Source organism: Sesamum indicum, linkage group LG5, assembly GCF_000512975.1.
Source record: "Sesamum indicum cultivar Zhongzhi No. 13 linkage group LG5, S_indicum_v1.0, whole genome shotgun sequence".
In the NCBI taxonomy this organism is placed as follows: Eukaryota; Viridiplantae; Streptophyta; class Magnoliopsida; order Lamiales; family Pedaliaceae; genus Sesamum; species Sesamum indicum.
Window position 1 is genome coordinate 17685084 of NC_026149.1, and position 14451 is coordinate 17699534.

Genomic DNA, 14451 nt, shown 5'->3' on the forward strand with positions numbered 1-14451 from the left:
AATAATACCTTACACGACGAGGTATCGATCAAGTTGCAAGCCACGCTATAATAATGTAGATAAGCCCAAGTTGTTAAGCATAATGATGCACATAAGCGTCCCACGTTAATTGCAGATGAGGAGACTGAGTAGTTTATAAGCTCAATGACCTTCTCTTTCTTACAAGACACCTTTTATAACAAAATCGTGAGACTTATACAATGTTAGAACGGATAATACTTTGCGGAAAGATATACCAATCGAGTTGCAAGTCACATCAAAAATAATTTTAAATATACGAATAATATTTATCTAAAAAAATTAATATTTTCTCACCAACTCTCGTGAAAAATCCTAATAACAAACATTTGGAGTTAATTGCAATGAGATTTAGGACCACCTTTGGTTTGGACTGATTGGCAGTAACAAAAGAACATAATAATAAACATCTCCATCAGCTACACTTTACAAGGACAATGACTGTGTTGTCGTGGTTTTGGATCACAAGCGTAGACGTGGTTGGCCGCGTTGGATTGGTCATAACGCGTGATCTACTAGAAAGGCGACTTCTGAGCCCACAAAGATCTCTTTTTGTGGATTGGGATGCAGGAGAACCACGCTTTCAATGTTCACCGCAAAATTGTTGGAAATTATCCCCCCCACGTTACGGTTACGTCAATTTTATGCGCCCACCAGATTTTTTTTATCAACTGATATCGTATTTGTTTATTTCGATCAAACGTTCTTACACGCAGTATTATGCGATGTATCAAATATTCAAAAAAAAAAAAAAAAAAACCCTCCTAAACTGTCGCATCGACATGAGAGTGCATATATAACTAGCACCATTTTTATATATATATTTTTTATTTTTTTAATTTCGATTTAATTATTGTATAAATGAAAGTTTCAGATTTTATCACTAAGATATATGGTTGAGATTATTTGATATGAAATATATTTTTTTGAAAAAATTATAAATTTATATATTTTTAAAATTATGTATTATATATTAAAATATATATTTTTAAAATTAATGTATATACACATAGAGAGAGGGAGAGATGGAGGCGACCCGACCGTCATCCATGCTAGGCCGGGGGAGGAAGCCAATGATGGAGGATTTGGGCGAAGGAGGTGGCAGATTGGGGGAGGAGGTGGTGGCTGGGGCGGGGAGGTAGGTGGATCGAGGGGAGAGAGCAGGGGTGGTGGGTGGTTGGAGGGAGCAGGCGGCGACGGTGAGTGGGGGTGGCCAAGGGCAGCGAGGGAATTTTTTTATATATATTAAATTATTTTATTAATATAAATAAATAATAATATGCATAAATATTTGTTTGTACATATTCAAATATCGTATTAAATTTAAACTATTCATTTAAATCATATAAATTTCAACCGTAGATATGTGACAAATAAAATAGAGCGGTTGACAAATTAGGTGTAAAATAACTTTATTATAAAAAAATCAAGAAAAATCGCATGGAGAGTGCATGCAAGACACCATTGCGGTCGAGGGTTCTTTTGGCCATATTCTAACAAATATAAGGGGTTTTTTTGCTATTTTTTTACACAGGGATTTTTTAAACATTTTATACATCATAGAGGGTAAATTGTAATTTACTCTAAAAAAACTGGATCTTCAGAAATTTGTTATAATTACGAATACCCTTTTACTATTTTAAAAATTATAAATATTCTCTTAAAATTTATATTTATAATTATGATGAAATTTAGATAGTGTCTTGTAATTTATCCAAAGTTTAATGAAAGAGAGAATTAGGAGACAATGTGAAAATGAAATTGGAATTGGAGGTAGGGTTTGTTTGGATAGGGGAAAGGCTTTTATAGTTTATTCTTGGAATCAAATTGGGTATAGGTAGTTCCACACCTTGCAAGTAGCTTTAAATTATTGATATTGAACCCTATCCCTACTTGAAATGGATAAGTTTTGTGATAAAGTTTTTTCCCACTTGGTAAGGTAAGGTAAAGAATATGGTACTAATTTTTTATAGGCAATCTACATTTACTTTTTTGTTCTTTATCTAAATTTAGGATTGTGTTTGGTATAGAATTTGGATGAAAGGATTTTAATTTGAGGGAAAATTTTAAAAAAATGATTTTAAATAGCTTCGTACTAAAAAATTTGAAATATGTTAATGTTACGTAGAAAACATAGTTTAAAGTGCAAGTTGAAATAAATACAAAGAATTCGTTACAAGGGATTTAAAAACTAGACTTTTGAATTCATCGACCCAAACACAGCCCAATAACCTTATTAGTGTAGCATCGAGCTGTTGTTGCAAGTCCGTTAGGGAAGGGTCCAATACTCTTGATCGATGATCTGTCTACACAAACCATCTCTACCTTCTGGTTAATTATATATGCACTATCTGGAACGTCAACATCGTTTACATAAACCGCTACTGTTCTTTTGAAAAATTATATACGCACTCTCCAAAAATATCAGCATCATTACACAAACTTACCCCACTTTTTGACTGTCAAAGTGATTTATGTAATTATCCAAAAGACGAGTAATTTGTTGAAACAAATTACAGATTAAGGGATGTAAATATAATTATTCCTATATAACAGACAGTTCTCCTTTAAATAGCAAGTATCCTTCTTGAATGTTTAGGTTGATGAAAGTCTCCAAGTCCTTTATTGCTAGGGAGATATTAACATAGATGTTGTAATGGTTTTTCCTTTTCATGGGATGAGATGTAATAATGTGCCCTTTGAAACTACTACACTAAGGATTAAAGAGAACAAGAAAAGGAGACATTAATTTTATATCATTTTCAATGTTCAAATATTTGTACTAATCCATTTGAAATAAAGAGCAGTAGATTAATGATGTTTATGGCATGCAACACACCTTTTCTAAAGGTTGGGACATCCTTAGAAAATCATGCAATGTCATCTGTCTCAGTTAGAATATTTTGGTCCAAATCCTAATCCAATTACAAAGGCAACATCTTCTTGCTGAGAACTTGACCCTTCTAACTTCTCTTTTCACATTGTAATAGATAAAGCAGTCCCGGATTCCCACATTTCTTGTATCATCTACACCAAAAGTACTTCCAAAAGAAACACACCAGACCAGAACATACTATGGATCAAAAGCGAATGAGAAGAATCTAAGGATGAAATAAGATAAACATCCTTTTAACAGACCAAGAAAACGATGAATTCTTGTCTTTAAGAAAGAGAGTGCCTGCTGGAAAAGTACACAATTCTTACATGAGACTTTTCCAGAGGATGTGTTGTGTTCACATATCGAAAGTATTCGGTGGGTTCTCGAAAAATTTTCCCACCATTCATCATGTGGGACCCACAATGCCTGTGGGGTCGACAGTTGTCGATGCCATTACCGGCCACGTATGGTCAATTGCATCGGACAGCAACTAAAGTAACTTCAACGAATCCCACCAATAACTATTAATTTCAAGAAATGAGCAGTGTGACAATATTCACATTAGTATTCGTTGGACATGAATTCAGTAGAAACAAAGAAAGAGACGGAGGGATGATATATCCATTACTTTACAGCATCTCATATTTCCAATGTCAACACTACTTGACAGAGTTGATATCAACGGTTCGTTGAAACCAGTGCCTATCTCATGAAGAAACCAACAAGAGCAGCCCAGTATCCAGCCAACTGTAACAGGACCAGAATTGAACAGAAACAGAAGGGAACTTGTTTCAATTTTTACCAAGAAAAATCCACGTTATGTTCAGGCATTCGGTAAAAAGACTTACCTGAGCTAGAATGCTGTTTCCAGTGTGACCTTCAATGACTAATCCTGCAGTAAGCCCGATCATGGCCCATGCGCCGTTGATTGCTTCAATTTGACGACGTTTCTGTATCAGTGATAGTTAAGTTAGCCATCAAGAATTACCTTACTTTGAGGATGCAACTTCGAATCGAAACCAATTCAACAGTCGTATGAATTTCTCACTTTGTATCTATATGTTATTGATCGTCTTTCTGAACATTTTACTACAAAGTACCTCTTTCCATGTCTTATATGTAATATTATATGCACCCATGCAGTGATTAAGCTACAGGTCCGTATAACAGATGTAAAGCAATATCAACAAATAGGAGCTCAAATCGATAATGGAATTTTATAACTACAATGAACAAGAAAAAAGAGAAGAATTATAGAGTATTCTGAACCAAGAATTTCAATGTACATAACTGTTTATTCTTCCATTTATCACACTGATGATATTATCATGCAAAAACATATTGCATAAACTGTAACATCTCTCCAAGTCGCGAAGTCCTTCCTGACTTTACTGCCCACTAAGTAAACTCTAAGAAAATGCATGAACTGAAATGGCAAACATCATCAAGTGTCCCAGTCTCCGATGGACTAGGACTTAAGTGGGTAAATGATGGCATCTTTCGATGAATTCTCAAGTTGTGAAGATCAATGTCAAATAGCAAGAACATATTGAAAATTCAGAACCGCTGTATATCACTAAGTACATTCATTTGAGATCAGAATCGAAACGAAAATTCAGATTGCCAAACAGAACTTTGAAGCCATTCCGTTCCAATCATTTAATAGTTCTACAGAAAGGAAAAGGTTCTCAATCGAAATGGAATCTCACTTTGAACTTCTCTTTTGCTTTAATTTTTTCCATCTGTTTTGCTGCTAATCTCTTGGCTTCCAAAGGATCAACCATAACAACTTCTTTGTTTGACTTCTGTTTATCTGGAGATACCTACATAACAGCCAAAAAGAAGATGCGGAATAAGTATTGTCTGAAAGGACGTCCACGCAGATATTTGCTGATGAGCTGGTCAAGAGCAGCCACTTAATATCAGAAGTTCATGCTTAAACATGTTTCATAGGCTCAAATGGGGCTCCTCCTTTTCATATGGCCAAAAATTTCAATGATTATTTCGCGTGGATCTGAACATGGCATGAAAATCCAATTTAGCCATCTAAGGGTTGATATCAACTAATCAGCCTTTATTGGATGATTTTCCTAATCCTAGTAATTAATTGACAATCAAATGATAGACGAACAAAAATGAAAAATGCTCAGTTTGTTAGAAAAAAGGAATGGTAGATAAAACGAATATAACAATGTCAAGATAATGGTTAAAAAATTTAAAATAATGGTTAAAAGGTTTGAAGGTAATGGCAAAATATAGGAAAGTCAATAATGCAAATAATATGAATATTTCCAAGTATCGGATGTAGAGAATTTAATCCTTTAATCACAAAAACATATCTGCAAAAGTCAAAATCTGATTCATATTTAGCTATGCAAAGGCTTCACCCAAGCACACAGAAGGAGCAGTGCACCTCCCACCAAACCTCAAGAATAACTTTTATGTGTTCATGAAACTAGGACAAAATGCAAGCCTATACAACCGTGTAAATGGCTGTTGGACTTTAGGAAGAGCAAGAACAGATCTGTGTTTACTCTATTTTCATTGTAGAAACAGAATTTTGGTTTATTTTAAACACCATTGGTTTTATATCTTTGGGTGGTTTTTGTTGTATTTGCAGCAAACTACTGTTGATCCTGGCAGCAAACTAGTAGTGCCGGAGCATTTCCATTTTAAAGAAAGTGGAATCATGCTTCATCTTTCCATTATCTTTTCTATATTTCCCCGACAAAATCCACCCGTTGCTTTCTACTTACTATTCACATTCTTGGTGCATGTAGCTTTCTAGGTCTTGTAGAAGCCATTGTTAAGGAATTTAAATACAAAAATACATTAGGATGGCCAAACCACAAATGAATTGATCGTTATGGTGCAGTTTCCTGGGTGGGTAACATCTAAAGAATTGAATATATTCACATTCGTTTCATGATCAATTTCTCTTTGTAAGTAAAGATTCAAGCAAGGCTAAGATACTGACTCGTCAAAGCCCAAACTTAAAAATGGAAGCAACAATCTATAACAGTGCATCAGCATCATACCAGGTCCAATTATGATTTCTATAAGAACAGAGGTATAACAATGAATAACCGAAAAGCTGCCCTTAGAACAAACAGGATTATGAACCCTTCAGTGACGGGAATACCAAGTGCTCATTAAGAAAGGCAGGCCTTGTTCATATCATAAGGTGTTAGTACCATAGGACTATGAGATCACAAGGAATCTATGGCAGATCTGTCGATACAAAGACCAAACTTTTCAAAAACTTTGGCCTTTTCCTCCTAAAATAGTGTCAATGCATCTCAAAGATCCATTTCATTATTGCATGGGATAGACCAGAAGGATTGCCGAATTGGTAACTATGATGCAGATTGCAGTCAATGCCAGCACATGAGAAATTGAAGAGGCACGGTTAAGATAGCTTTGAGGAAAATGTGAAAGTTAAAAGTTCACAGTGGATGATGAGGGAAGTAACAAGAGTTGGTGTGACAAAGAGGTGGCCATGCTAACAGCTTGAAGCTGGATAATTAGGGAAGGAGCTGCCATTGGTTGATGAGTAGATTAAGTCCGCTTATCTTCAAATTGTTTTATATTTCTTCTTTTATGTCTGGTATAAAAGTTGCATAAAATGGAAAGTTCCGTGAAACTTACGTACAACAGCAACATTGTGAACAGCTAGACAATCAAAAGTTTCTTGGCTTTTGATATTAGATTGCCATTTCAAGGACTCATTTGCATATGTAAAGCCATCAACTTGGCAAAAATAATAACTAAAAACCTGTATTCAAGCAATAGTGTGTAACTGTGAGATTTACACGGCAGCTACATATCACTATCACATACCTAAAAATAGCTTTGAGCATATTCAAACCAATATATTGGCATTATACATGCGGAAGCCATGGGTGGTGCATACATTTGGATTTGCCAGGACACGGATTGCTTGACTCCTTGTTCTTCGAGGAGACAATCTCACATCTTGCTCTCTTTGCAAACCCCACCTGGAAAATAGAGAGCAGCTAAGGAAATTGACAAACACGTGAGAAACATGATTTAACAATATTCTTCTTTTAGAAAAGAATACTGTTAGAAAACCTGTTGCAGGGCAAGACGCAGATGAATGGAAAAAAGCCAGCAATTCTAAAACTCGGACAAAAAAATTCAAAAAACAGATTTCTGTAATAAACACTGCACCCCTTCAGCTTCTTTAAAGTTGGAATTAGGATCAATACATTGGACAGTACAAATTCAACGACAAATTTATGCTGTCATGACACAGTGATGATAAACTTGTGTAATAATAACACAGCTTGTGCACAAAGATGTCGAAGGTGAAAACCACAGCTATGTAAGTCAGAATCTACTCTGTTTCACCGAAAATAATGAACAAGTTAAGTTCTTCCTTAAAAAACAACTCAAAGACATCAACTTTCATGAGGAATTGGTACAGGTACAAACTGCCAAAGCCCACCACTTGAAATTCAAGCAATTATGACGAAACCCAAATGGAAGATCAGACCAAACAAAACAACCTCTAATATAAAACCCAACGTTTCCCACCATTTAACACGATTCAAATAAGAACAAAGCTTTCACATATGAACAAGAACTGATCATTCTTGAAATTACAATTCCATACATTCTAAATCGAAGACAAAGAAAGACACTACCATTCCGAAATTGGACCACTAAAAAAGTTAAATTCAGCGCACCCATATAAATTTCCAATCCAAATATTACAATTAAGCACAGATTGCTCAGGATTTCAAGCCACACACACAAAAAGCAAAAAGAAAAAGAAAAGACAAAAAATGATTAGCAAAGAGTAATTGGATTCCCGAGAGTTGTCTGAAACTTACTTGAGACCAACAGAAGTGCGAAAACCAGAGGAAGACAGTTGCCCTCCATTGATAATGGGCAGTGACAAAGAAGACAACATCGTGTTTGTTTCGTCCTTATTTTTAAAGAACTCTTTTTGTGGGTTTGAAGAGTTTAAAGTGGTCGACAGTGGAAGGATTCAGAACGTCGGACTTGGAACTTTTTCCTCCACTGGACAGTTGATTCTTGATTTGCTAAGTTTCTATTCAGTACGGCATAGCATTGGCCATATCTTTTTCTTAACTTGATCTTGGCCATTGACTCTTTTTCTTTATCAAAAAAATCTCAAGCCAAATTCAATAAAACCAAATAATCTTGCAATTCATTATTTATTGGGTGATATTTACTGTAAATTGCTGGGACAAAAATAGGGTCTTGGACCAACAATCCATTTAACAAAATTTATCAACAGTTAACAAAATTTTAAAGTAAAAGAATTTGTTAGGGCCGATTTCAACTATTTTTTTTTGTTTGTATAAGAGGTAGTCAAGATGCAGCAGTAGTGAATTGAACTAATAAGAAAATAATTGAATTGGTCCAGATCCACTTGTGATGGGACTGATTTTGGGCTGATTTTCATATATTGAAACTTGAATTAGTCCAGTCCAATGACTCAGGATCATCTGGTTTTGAGTCGATTTAAGTTGGGTTTATTGGGCCATTTTTATCTTTTTATATAAAAATAATGTGCATGTAAGTTTTATTTCATTCTTCTAAATTGATTATTTTGGTAGTTTTGTTATACTTTTGAAACTTTAAAAATTATTATCTTAATTGTTTTACTTCTAAATATTTAGTACTTTAATTTATTAATACTCTTTATTTATTTCTTTCAAAATTTATTTTAAATTCTTTTTAAATTTATTTCATCTGTTTATTATTGTGATGTGAGGATATTGTGTACATCCCTCAGCAAGACCTTCACATCTATGAAAGAGACCTCCCAAGGTTTAAGTAGACGAATATCTCTGAAGGTTATAACATAGAGAAGGTTCTGTGATATGGAGGTATCCAAAGGTCATGAGAGGACCTCTAAATACCAAGGACAGAATGTGAAGAAAGCACTATCAAAGTCGCGTACACTACTATACTTGTGCAGTGTTTGTCCCCTAGACCACCTCTGTCTTTGTCAGCTGCCTTGGTACGATCCATTGCCAAACATTAGATTAAAATACGATTCAACAGACCTTATATAGTACAAATCCACCCTTACATGTAAATACGGCTCTCCACCTCCACCAGGTTGGAACACTCATTCTTACTTGTGCATTCACTATATACTTCTTGAGTATTCTACTGACTTGATCATCAGAGAGCCATTGCTGGAATCCCCTCCGGCGAGGCTCTAACATGTGTTTGTTTGCAGGACCTCTATGACAGCACCACCTTCCATTACGTTGAGCTCAAAGACTTTCGGAGTCCTTCTGCTCACCTGCAGATACCTCGTATTTCCAGGACACAACATATTGTAAGCTTGTTCATCAAAATTATTATTTAAGTCAATTATATTGTCTTAACTATTACTTTTTCTAGTTATAATTTTTTATGTGATTTAATTTCTTATTTATTTTATTTTCCCATACAGTCATAATTTAAGTAATTGTTCAAAAAAAAACCTCAATTCATAAAAAAATAAAGATAAAATAAGCACACTCGGGCCTGTTCCAGGCCTCAACCAGGCCGATTCACAAGCCGAGCCTAAATTTATAATACTCAATTAAGACCCATTTAAAAACCTATGACTGATCATAAATAGTAATGAACTGTTCTGGACAGAGCCATTTTGGGCTAGGCCGTGCTAGCCCTAAGCCGGCCCGCCCATTGTGCCTTGAGGAGGTATTGGATGTGTGGCATTGTGCGTTTAAAGAAAAAAACATAATACAAAAGAGCTTATTGAAGTGTTTTGCGACTTATTTACGTAAATTGTACAATAACTTCTAATCCAAATGGGCTCACGCTGATTACAACACCACTCGGTATCCAATAACCCAATCAACCTATTAAGAGCTAATCACTTGGGCCTTCTTTACGTGACATAAATGAGGCTACAAGCATAAAATTGATAGTAAATTTGGGAGTCAAATTTTAATACATATGTAACGGGTTCGGTTGACAACATAATTACCAATCAAGCCATAATCAGAGAGAGCGACGGCCTTCGGCTATAATTTCCAGTTGATCCAAAAATAAAGCATAATTAAGTGGGATAGCCGACGAAGTTATACTTTTAGTCTCATAGGATAGGATTTATCTTTTTTGGACTTTTATTTTACGAGATTTCAAAATATTCCTAAAGTTGAAAAAGTTTAATAACTTTAGTCTTATGCTTTAAGAAGTCTTCAAAATAATTCTAAAGTTGAAAAGGCTTGACACATTTAATCCTATGAATTTCGTAAAATACAATATTAAATGTGTCAAATTTTTATAATTTTGAGACTATTTTCAAAATTCCGTAAAGTAGAACTTCATATCCTGTCTTATATGGCTAAAAATATAATTTTGTCCGAATATCTGGGCTAATAAGCCCAAACAAAACGGGCCTTGGTATCCAATATTATACATCAAGTATAGTATTAACAGAACCTAAGAAGTTGAAGATTCCATGAGAGACTCTTGACTTCTCAAGAAGTACAAAAGAAAAAAATCATTGAAAATATGTCAGAGATGATGAATTAGCAAAATTGTCGGGCACATGAGGTCAATTATTATTGTGTTCCAGAACTGGGTCCTGTTCCTGAATGTGGAAGTTTCAGACACAAGTGTTAGCAATTTCACATGACTTTGTCCGATGGAAAAATCATTTCAAAACATAAGCCTGCACTTCTTGAATGGATGAATGGTTCCAATGCAGAAACTTGGCCGCATTCCCTCCATAACATACAAGACTGATCTATTACTGTGTGGTTGGCAGTTTAGCGTACTGGTAAAAGGACCTCTCATGTAGCTCGATCTCCTCCCCATGGTGCTTCTTACAATGGAAGTACAAAACCGTGTACGCTGCGACTATGAAAATCTTTGCAAAAGAAGCAACACTCACTAGAAACAATACATACATCGTCGCATTCATTAACCCTTTGTGTCCTAATGTCACCCTGTAAACCTCGAAGATTATGAGAATCATAACGTTGAGAGAAACGTTGAGCAAGAAACCTTGAACCCTCTTGCCCTTAACTAGTGCTGCAGACTTTGCAAGTGCTTTCATCCCATAACAACCTTCCACCACTGAAACCACGACGGCCAAAGCCCAAGGAACGAACAAGTATAGGTAGAGAATTGAAGCTGTAATCCCGAGCAAGACGGCCACACAGAAGGTCACACGGCTTGAGTACATCAGGAGAGGAGCTGCCAGCATAGCAACAACGACAAAGTAGCCAATCGCTAGTCCCGACACGTATAAGCTAGTGATGAGGGGCCGTGTCCATGTTGTCCAAATGCCTGAAAAGAGGTCTTTTAGCGATAACGTCTTGGAACTGTAGGACACAGCTGAGACTAGAATAGTTGAAACAGAAGAGAAGAAGGAGATGATGGAAACTGCAAGAACGAAAGCAGTTTGAAGTGCAAGAAGACGTGCGAATAAATTTGTGATCAAGCTTGTTTTGGGCATGAATGAGCTAGGGTCAGACGGAGGAAACGAGTTTGGATCTGCCGGGATATCGAATGAACTAGGATCAGGCATGAATGATTGCTGGGCAGTAACCATCATGTCGGTCACCAGGGATTGGAGGGAGTAGTTGAGCAACAAAACGAAACACGATGATAAAACTGCTGAAAATATCGCTATGAGTGCCATGAGTTTCCCATTCTTAGGAAGAAGTTTGATGGATTCGCTTAGAATAGTGAAGAAACTGTATGATCTGAAGAGTTCCATTGGTCCTCCAGGGATCAGAGGTCTACAGAAAACCTATATTGGTGTGATCTACTATGAGGGATAGAACCAGCATGAATTTTATAGTTGGGGTTTGATAGTTCTATTTGGTAAACCATGTACAGCTTGAAAATGCAACGCAAATTGATGGCACTAAGTCTTCGACGACTACAAGAGAACAAGATATATACTACGAATAATATTGCAATGAGACTAATTCCTCCTGAAAGCAAAATTTTCGTCTGCATCGACTTTGCATAGATATTTACAGTATTGAAAGTGAGACAATTTGCAAAATATTTTTCCCACACAATAAAATTATTTTTTAAAATAAAAAACAATATTTTCTGTTTAGGTACGGTCCAAATTTCAAAATACCGTTCCACCTTAGAACGGGATTTAAAAAAATATCGTTCCTACATACATTACAATATCCTAAATAAAAAAAGAGGAAAAATAAAAATATAGGAACGGTCAATTTATTCTAACCATTCCAAAATCAGTTCAAAAAAATTTAATTTCGTGTCAAATGAAAAGTGGAGGGAAAATCAAACTTAGGAATAGTTATTAAATTTTTGACCGTTTCTAAGATGAATTTAAATAAAATTGTACCTAAATGTATAAAATATTTGTTCCTAAAATAATTTTAAAAAACTAAAAGAGTTCCAAAATCGTTCGTAAATATGTCCACAGATTGCTCGTTCACTTTCCAGTTACGATATCTCAACATCTGAGTCCTTGACTAATTCCAAACTTAAACGCATAACAATACTTCCATATGTGAACATATCTAGTGGTCTGATGGACAGTTGTATCGTTTTTAACCTTGTTGATTGTGTATCAGATACGATATCTCAGTATCTGTATAAGAAAAATATCGAAAACGTTATCGAATGTAGTATTATGTCAATTTAATAATATTGAACGGTCTAATTAGGCGATCCAATCCAATAGTGTAGATGCTACTTACATTTATGTAAGACTAACAATCTTATATATACAAATATACTTGATCTTCTGAACATGTATCAATTTAATTCAAAGCATTATCGTTATGTTTGGATTAATATTTTGGGTATTTTTGTTTTGGTGTTTTGGAGATAGAGAGAGAAAAATAGAGATAAGTTAGTATGTGTTTTGAGATAGATGGTATGTTTGGATTTGTGTTTTGATATAATATAAAATATTATAAAATAAGTGGTGTAGGTTTGACGTTGGGATTTGGGAGACAGGAGTTACTGTTCATTGTCAAATCATGTCTTTTAATATATATCTTTAGTAATATATATATGTGTATGTATATAGTATTTTGTTTGTTAGTGAAATATAATATATATATTTATGTTAAGTAATTTTTTTTATTGAGGCATTTCTTTTTATATTTTAAATAATAATTATAATTTTAATGCATAATTAAATACATTGTAGTATTGTCTCCAAAATGATTTTGTTAGACTTTATCTTTGGAATGAAAAAACATAATATATAAAATTCAAATAAAAAATTTAGAATTAAGTATGTATTATTGGTATATTGTCTTCAATTTAGAAAAGTTTTAAATATTTTAATCAAGTAGCATTGATAGTAAATACCTTTAATATTAATAATTTCATAAGTTTAATAATTATTTTTTAGTATTAATTATTAATTACATTTCACATATATTATACATTAAACAATTATAATACATATAATACAAATAATTTTAAAAAAAATAATTAAAAAAAGGAGAGAGAGAAGAAAGAAGAAAGAAAAGAATGAGAAAAAGCTGCAGAGACAGTGACAGAAAAGAAAGAAGAGAGAGAGAGAAAAGAAATCAAAAAATAAGAAAGAGAGAAGAAAGAAAAAAAAACAAAAAATCAAAATTAATTACTCCACACCTAGTAAAGGTGTGAAGACACAAACCCAAATAAGGTTTTGTGTTTTGGCCCATCTCTAAGATAGGCCAAGGGCCAAAACACAAAACCAAACATAGGGTATATGTTTTCAATAGCCTTAGTTAATATATGGTCTACTTTTTTCTGATCATTAACATGCCTGTGATGTTTTTTCTTATATTTTTTATTTTGTTGATTTTTTAGAAAAAATAATTTTGGCACAAAATTAGGAACGTTCTATTTTAAAAATAGGAACAAGTTTGTATAAAATGCTCCAAAACAACATCGTTTTTAGATTAAACGACATTGTTTTTAGATTAAACGACATCATTTTTATTTTTAGGAATGATTTTAAAAATAAGAATGGTTATTGTTAAAAATATTCGTCAATTGAAACGACGTCATTTTGGTTATTTGGAAGGATTTTTTGGAATGATTTTTTTAAAAAATGCGCGTTTTAAAATCGTTCCAAAAATCAATATATATACAACACATAGCAGATTTTTTCTTTCCCTTCTCCCTTTCTCTCCCTCACTCTCGTCCTCTCTCTCTTTCCCCGATCGCTCGCCTCCTCGCGCCGTCTGCCACCGTCAACCGCTGTCATGCCTCCCCGATCTCACTGGCCGCTCCTTGGGCAAGACGGACGGTAGTGACTTGTGGAGGACTTGCGAGCGGCTAGGAGATGCCGGTCAGTATGCAGAGGCGCAAACGGTCTTCGAGCAGAGACTCTTACCGATTGGGGATTGCAACACTGTTCGTATGGAAATTTTCTTGATGTGTGGGGATGCTATCCGCCAAGTATGAAGTCATTCCGAGGACGTTTGGGCAAGGAGATATAAGGGCGCCTGGTCATCGCCACCCTGCCCGCGAGCAGGAGAGAAATGTGTGAAGCAGAGTGCTTAATCCTTGGAGATTTACAATACTGTTTCAATGGAGAG

The 14451-nt window shown here is 34.7% G+C and overlaps 2 protein-coding genes across 3 annotated transcripts; both read right to left on the reverse strand.

The window, feature by feature from the left end:
- On the reverse strand, positions 3393-7985 carry LOC105162870. 2 transcript variants are annotated; one of them, XM_011081027.2, is made up of 5 exons: positions 7753-7985; positions 6810-6894; positions 4606-4719; positions 3745-3846; positions 3393-3643 (listed from the first exon to the last, which is right to left on the reverse strand). In XM_011081027.2, the coding sequence occupies exons 1-5, from the start codon at positions 7830-7832 to the stop codon at positions 3599-3601; spliced, it is 426 nt and encodes a 141-aa protein (XP_011079329.1). In that variant the 5' UTR covers positions 7833-7985; the 3' UTR covers positions 3393-3598. The 2 variants fall into 2 exon arrangements, with proteins under 2 accessions (XP_011079329.1, XP_011079328.1); XM_011081026.2 differs by having other exon boundaries at positions 6810-6912.
- LOC105162958 lies at positions 10249-11785 on the reverse strand. Its single transcript, XM_011081138.2, has one exon. The coding sequence runs from the start codon at positions 11637-11639 to the stop codon at positions 10665-10667; it is 975 nt and encodes a 324-aa protein (XP_011079440.1). The 5' UTR covers positions 11640-11785; the 3' UTR covers positions 10249-10664.

Coding starts and splice junctions, on each gene's coding strand:
- LOC105162870 (XM_011081026.2), bottom strand. CDS start 7,832: ATGTTGTCTTCTTTGTCACTGCCCATTATCAATGGAGGGCAACTGTCT. Junction 6,913..7,752: donor CGCACTTCTGTTGGTCTCAA/GTAAGTTTCAGA, acceptor CAATTTCCTTAG/CTGCTCTCTATTTTCCAGGT. Junction 3,644..3,744: donor GAAACAGCATTCTAGCTCAG/GTAAGTCTTTTT, acceptor GTCCTGTTACAG/TTGGCTGGATACTGGGCTGC.
- LOC105162958 (XM_011081138.2), bottom strand. CDS start 11,639: ATGGAACTCTTCAGATCATACAGTTTCTTCACTATTCTAAGCGAATCC.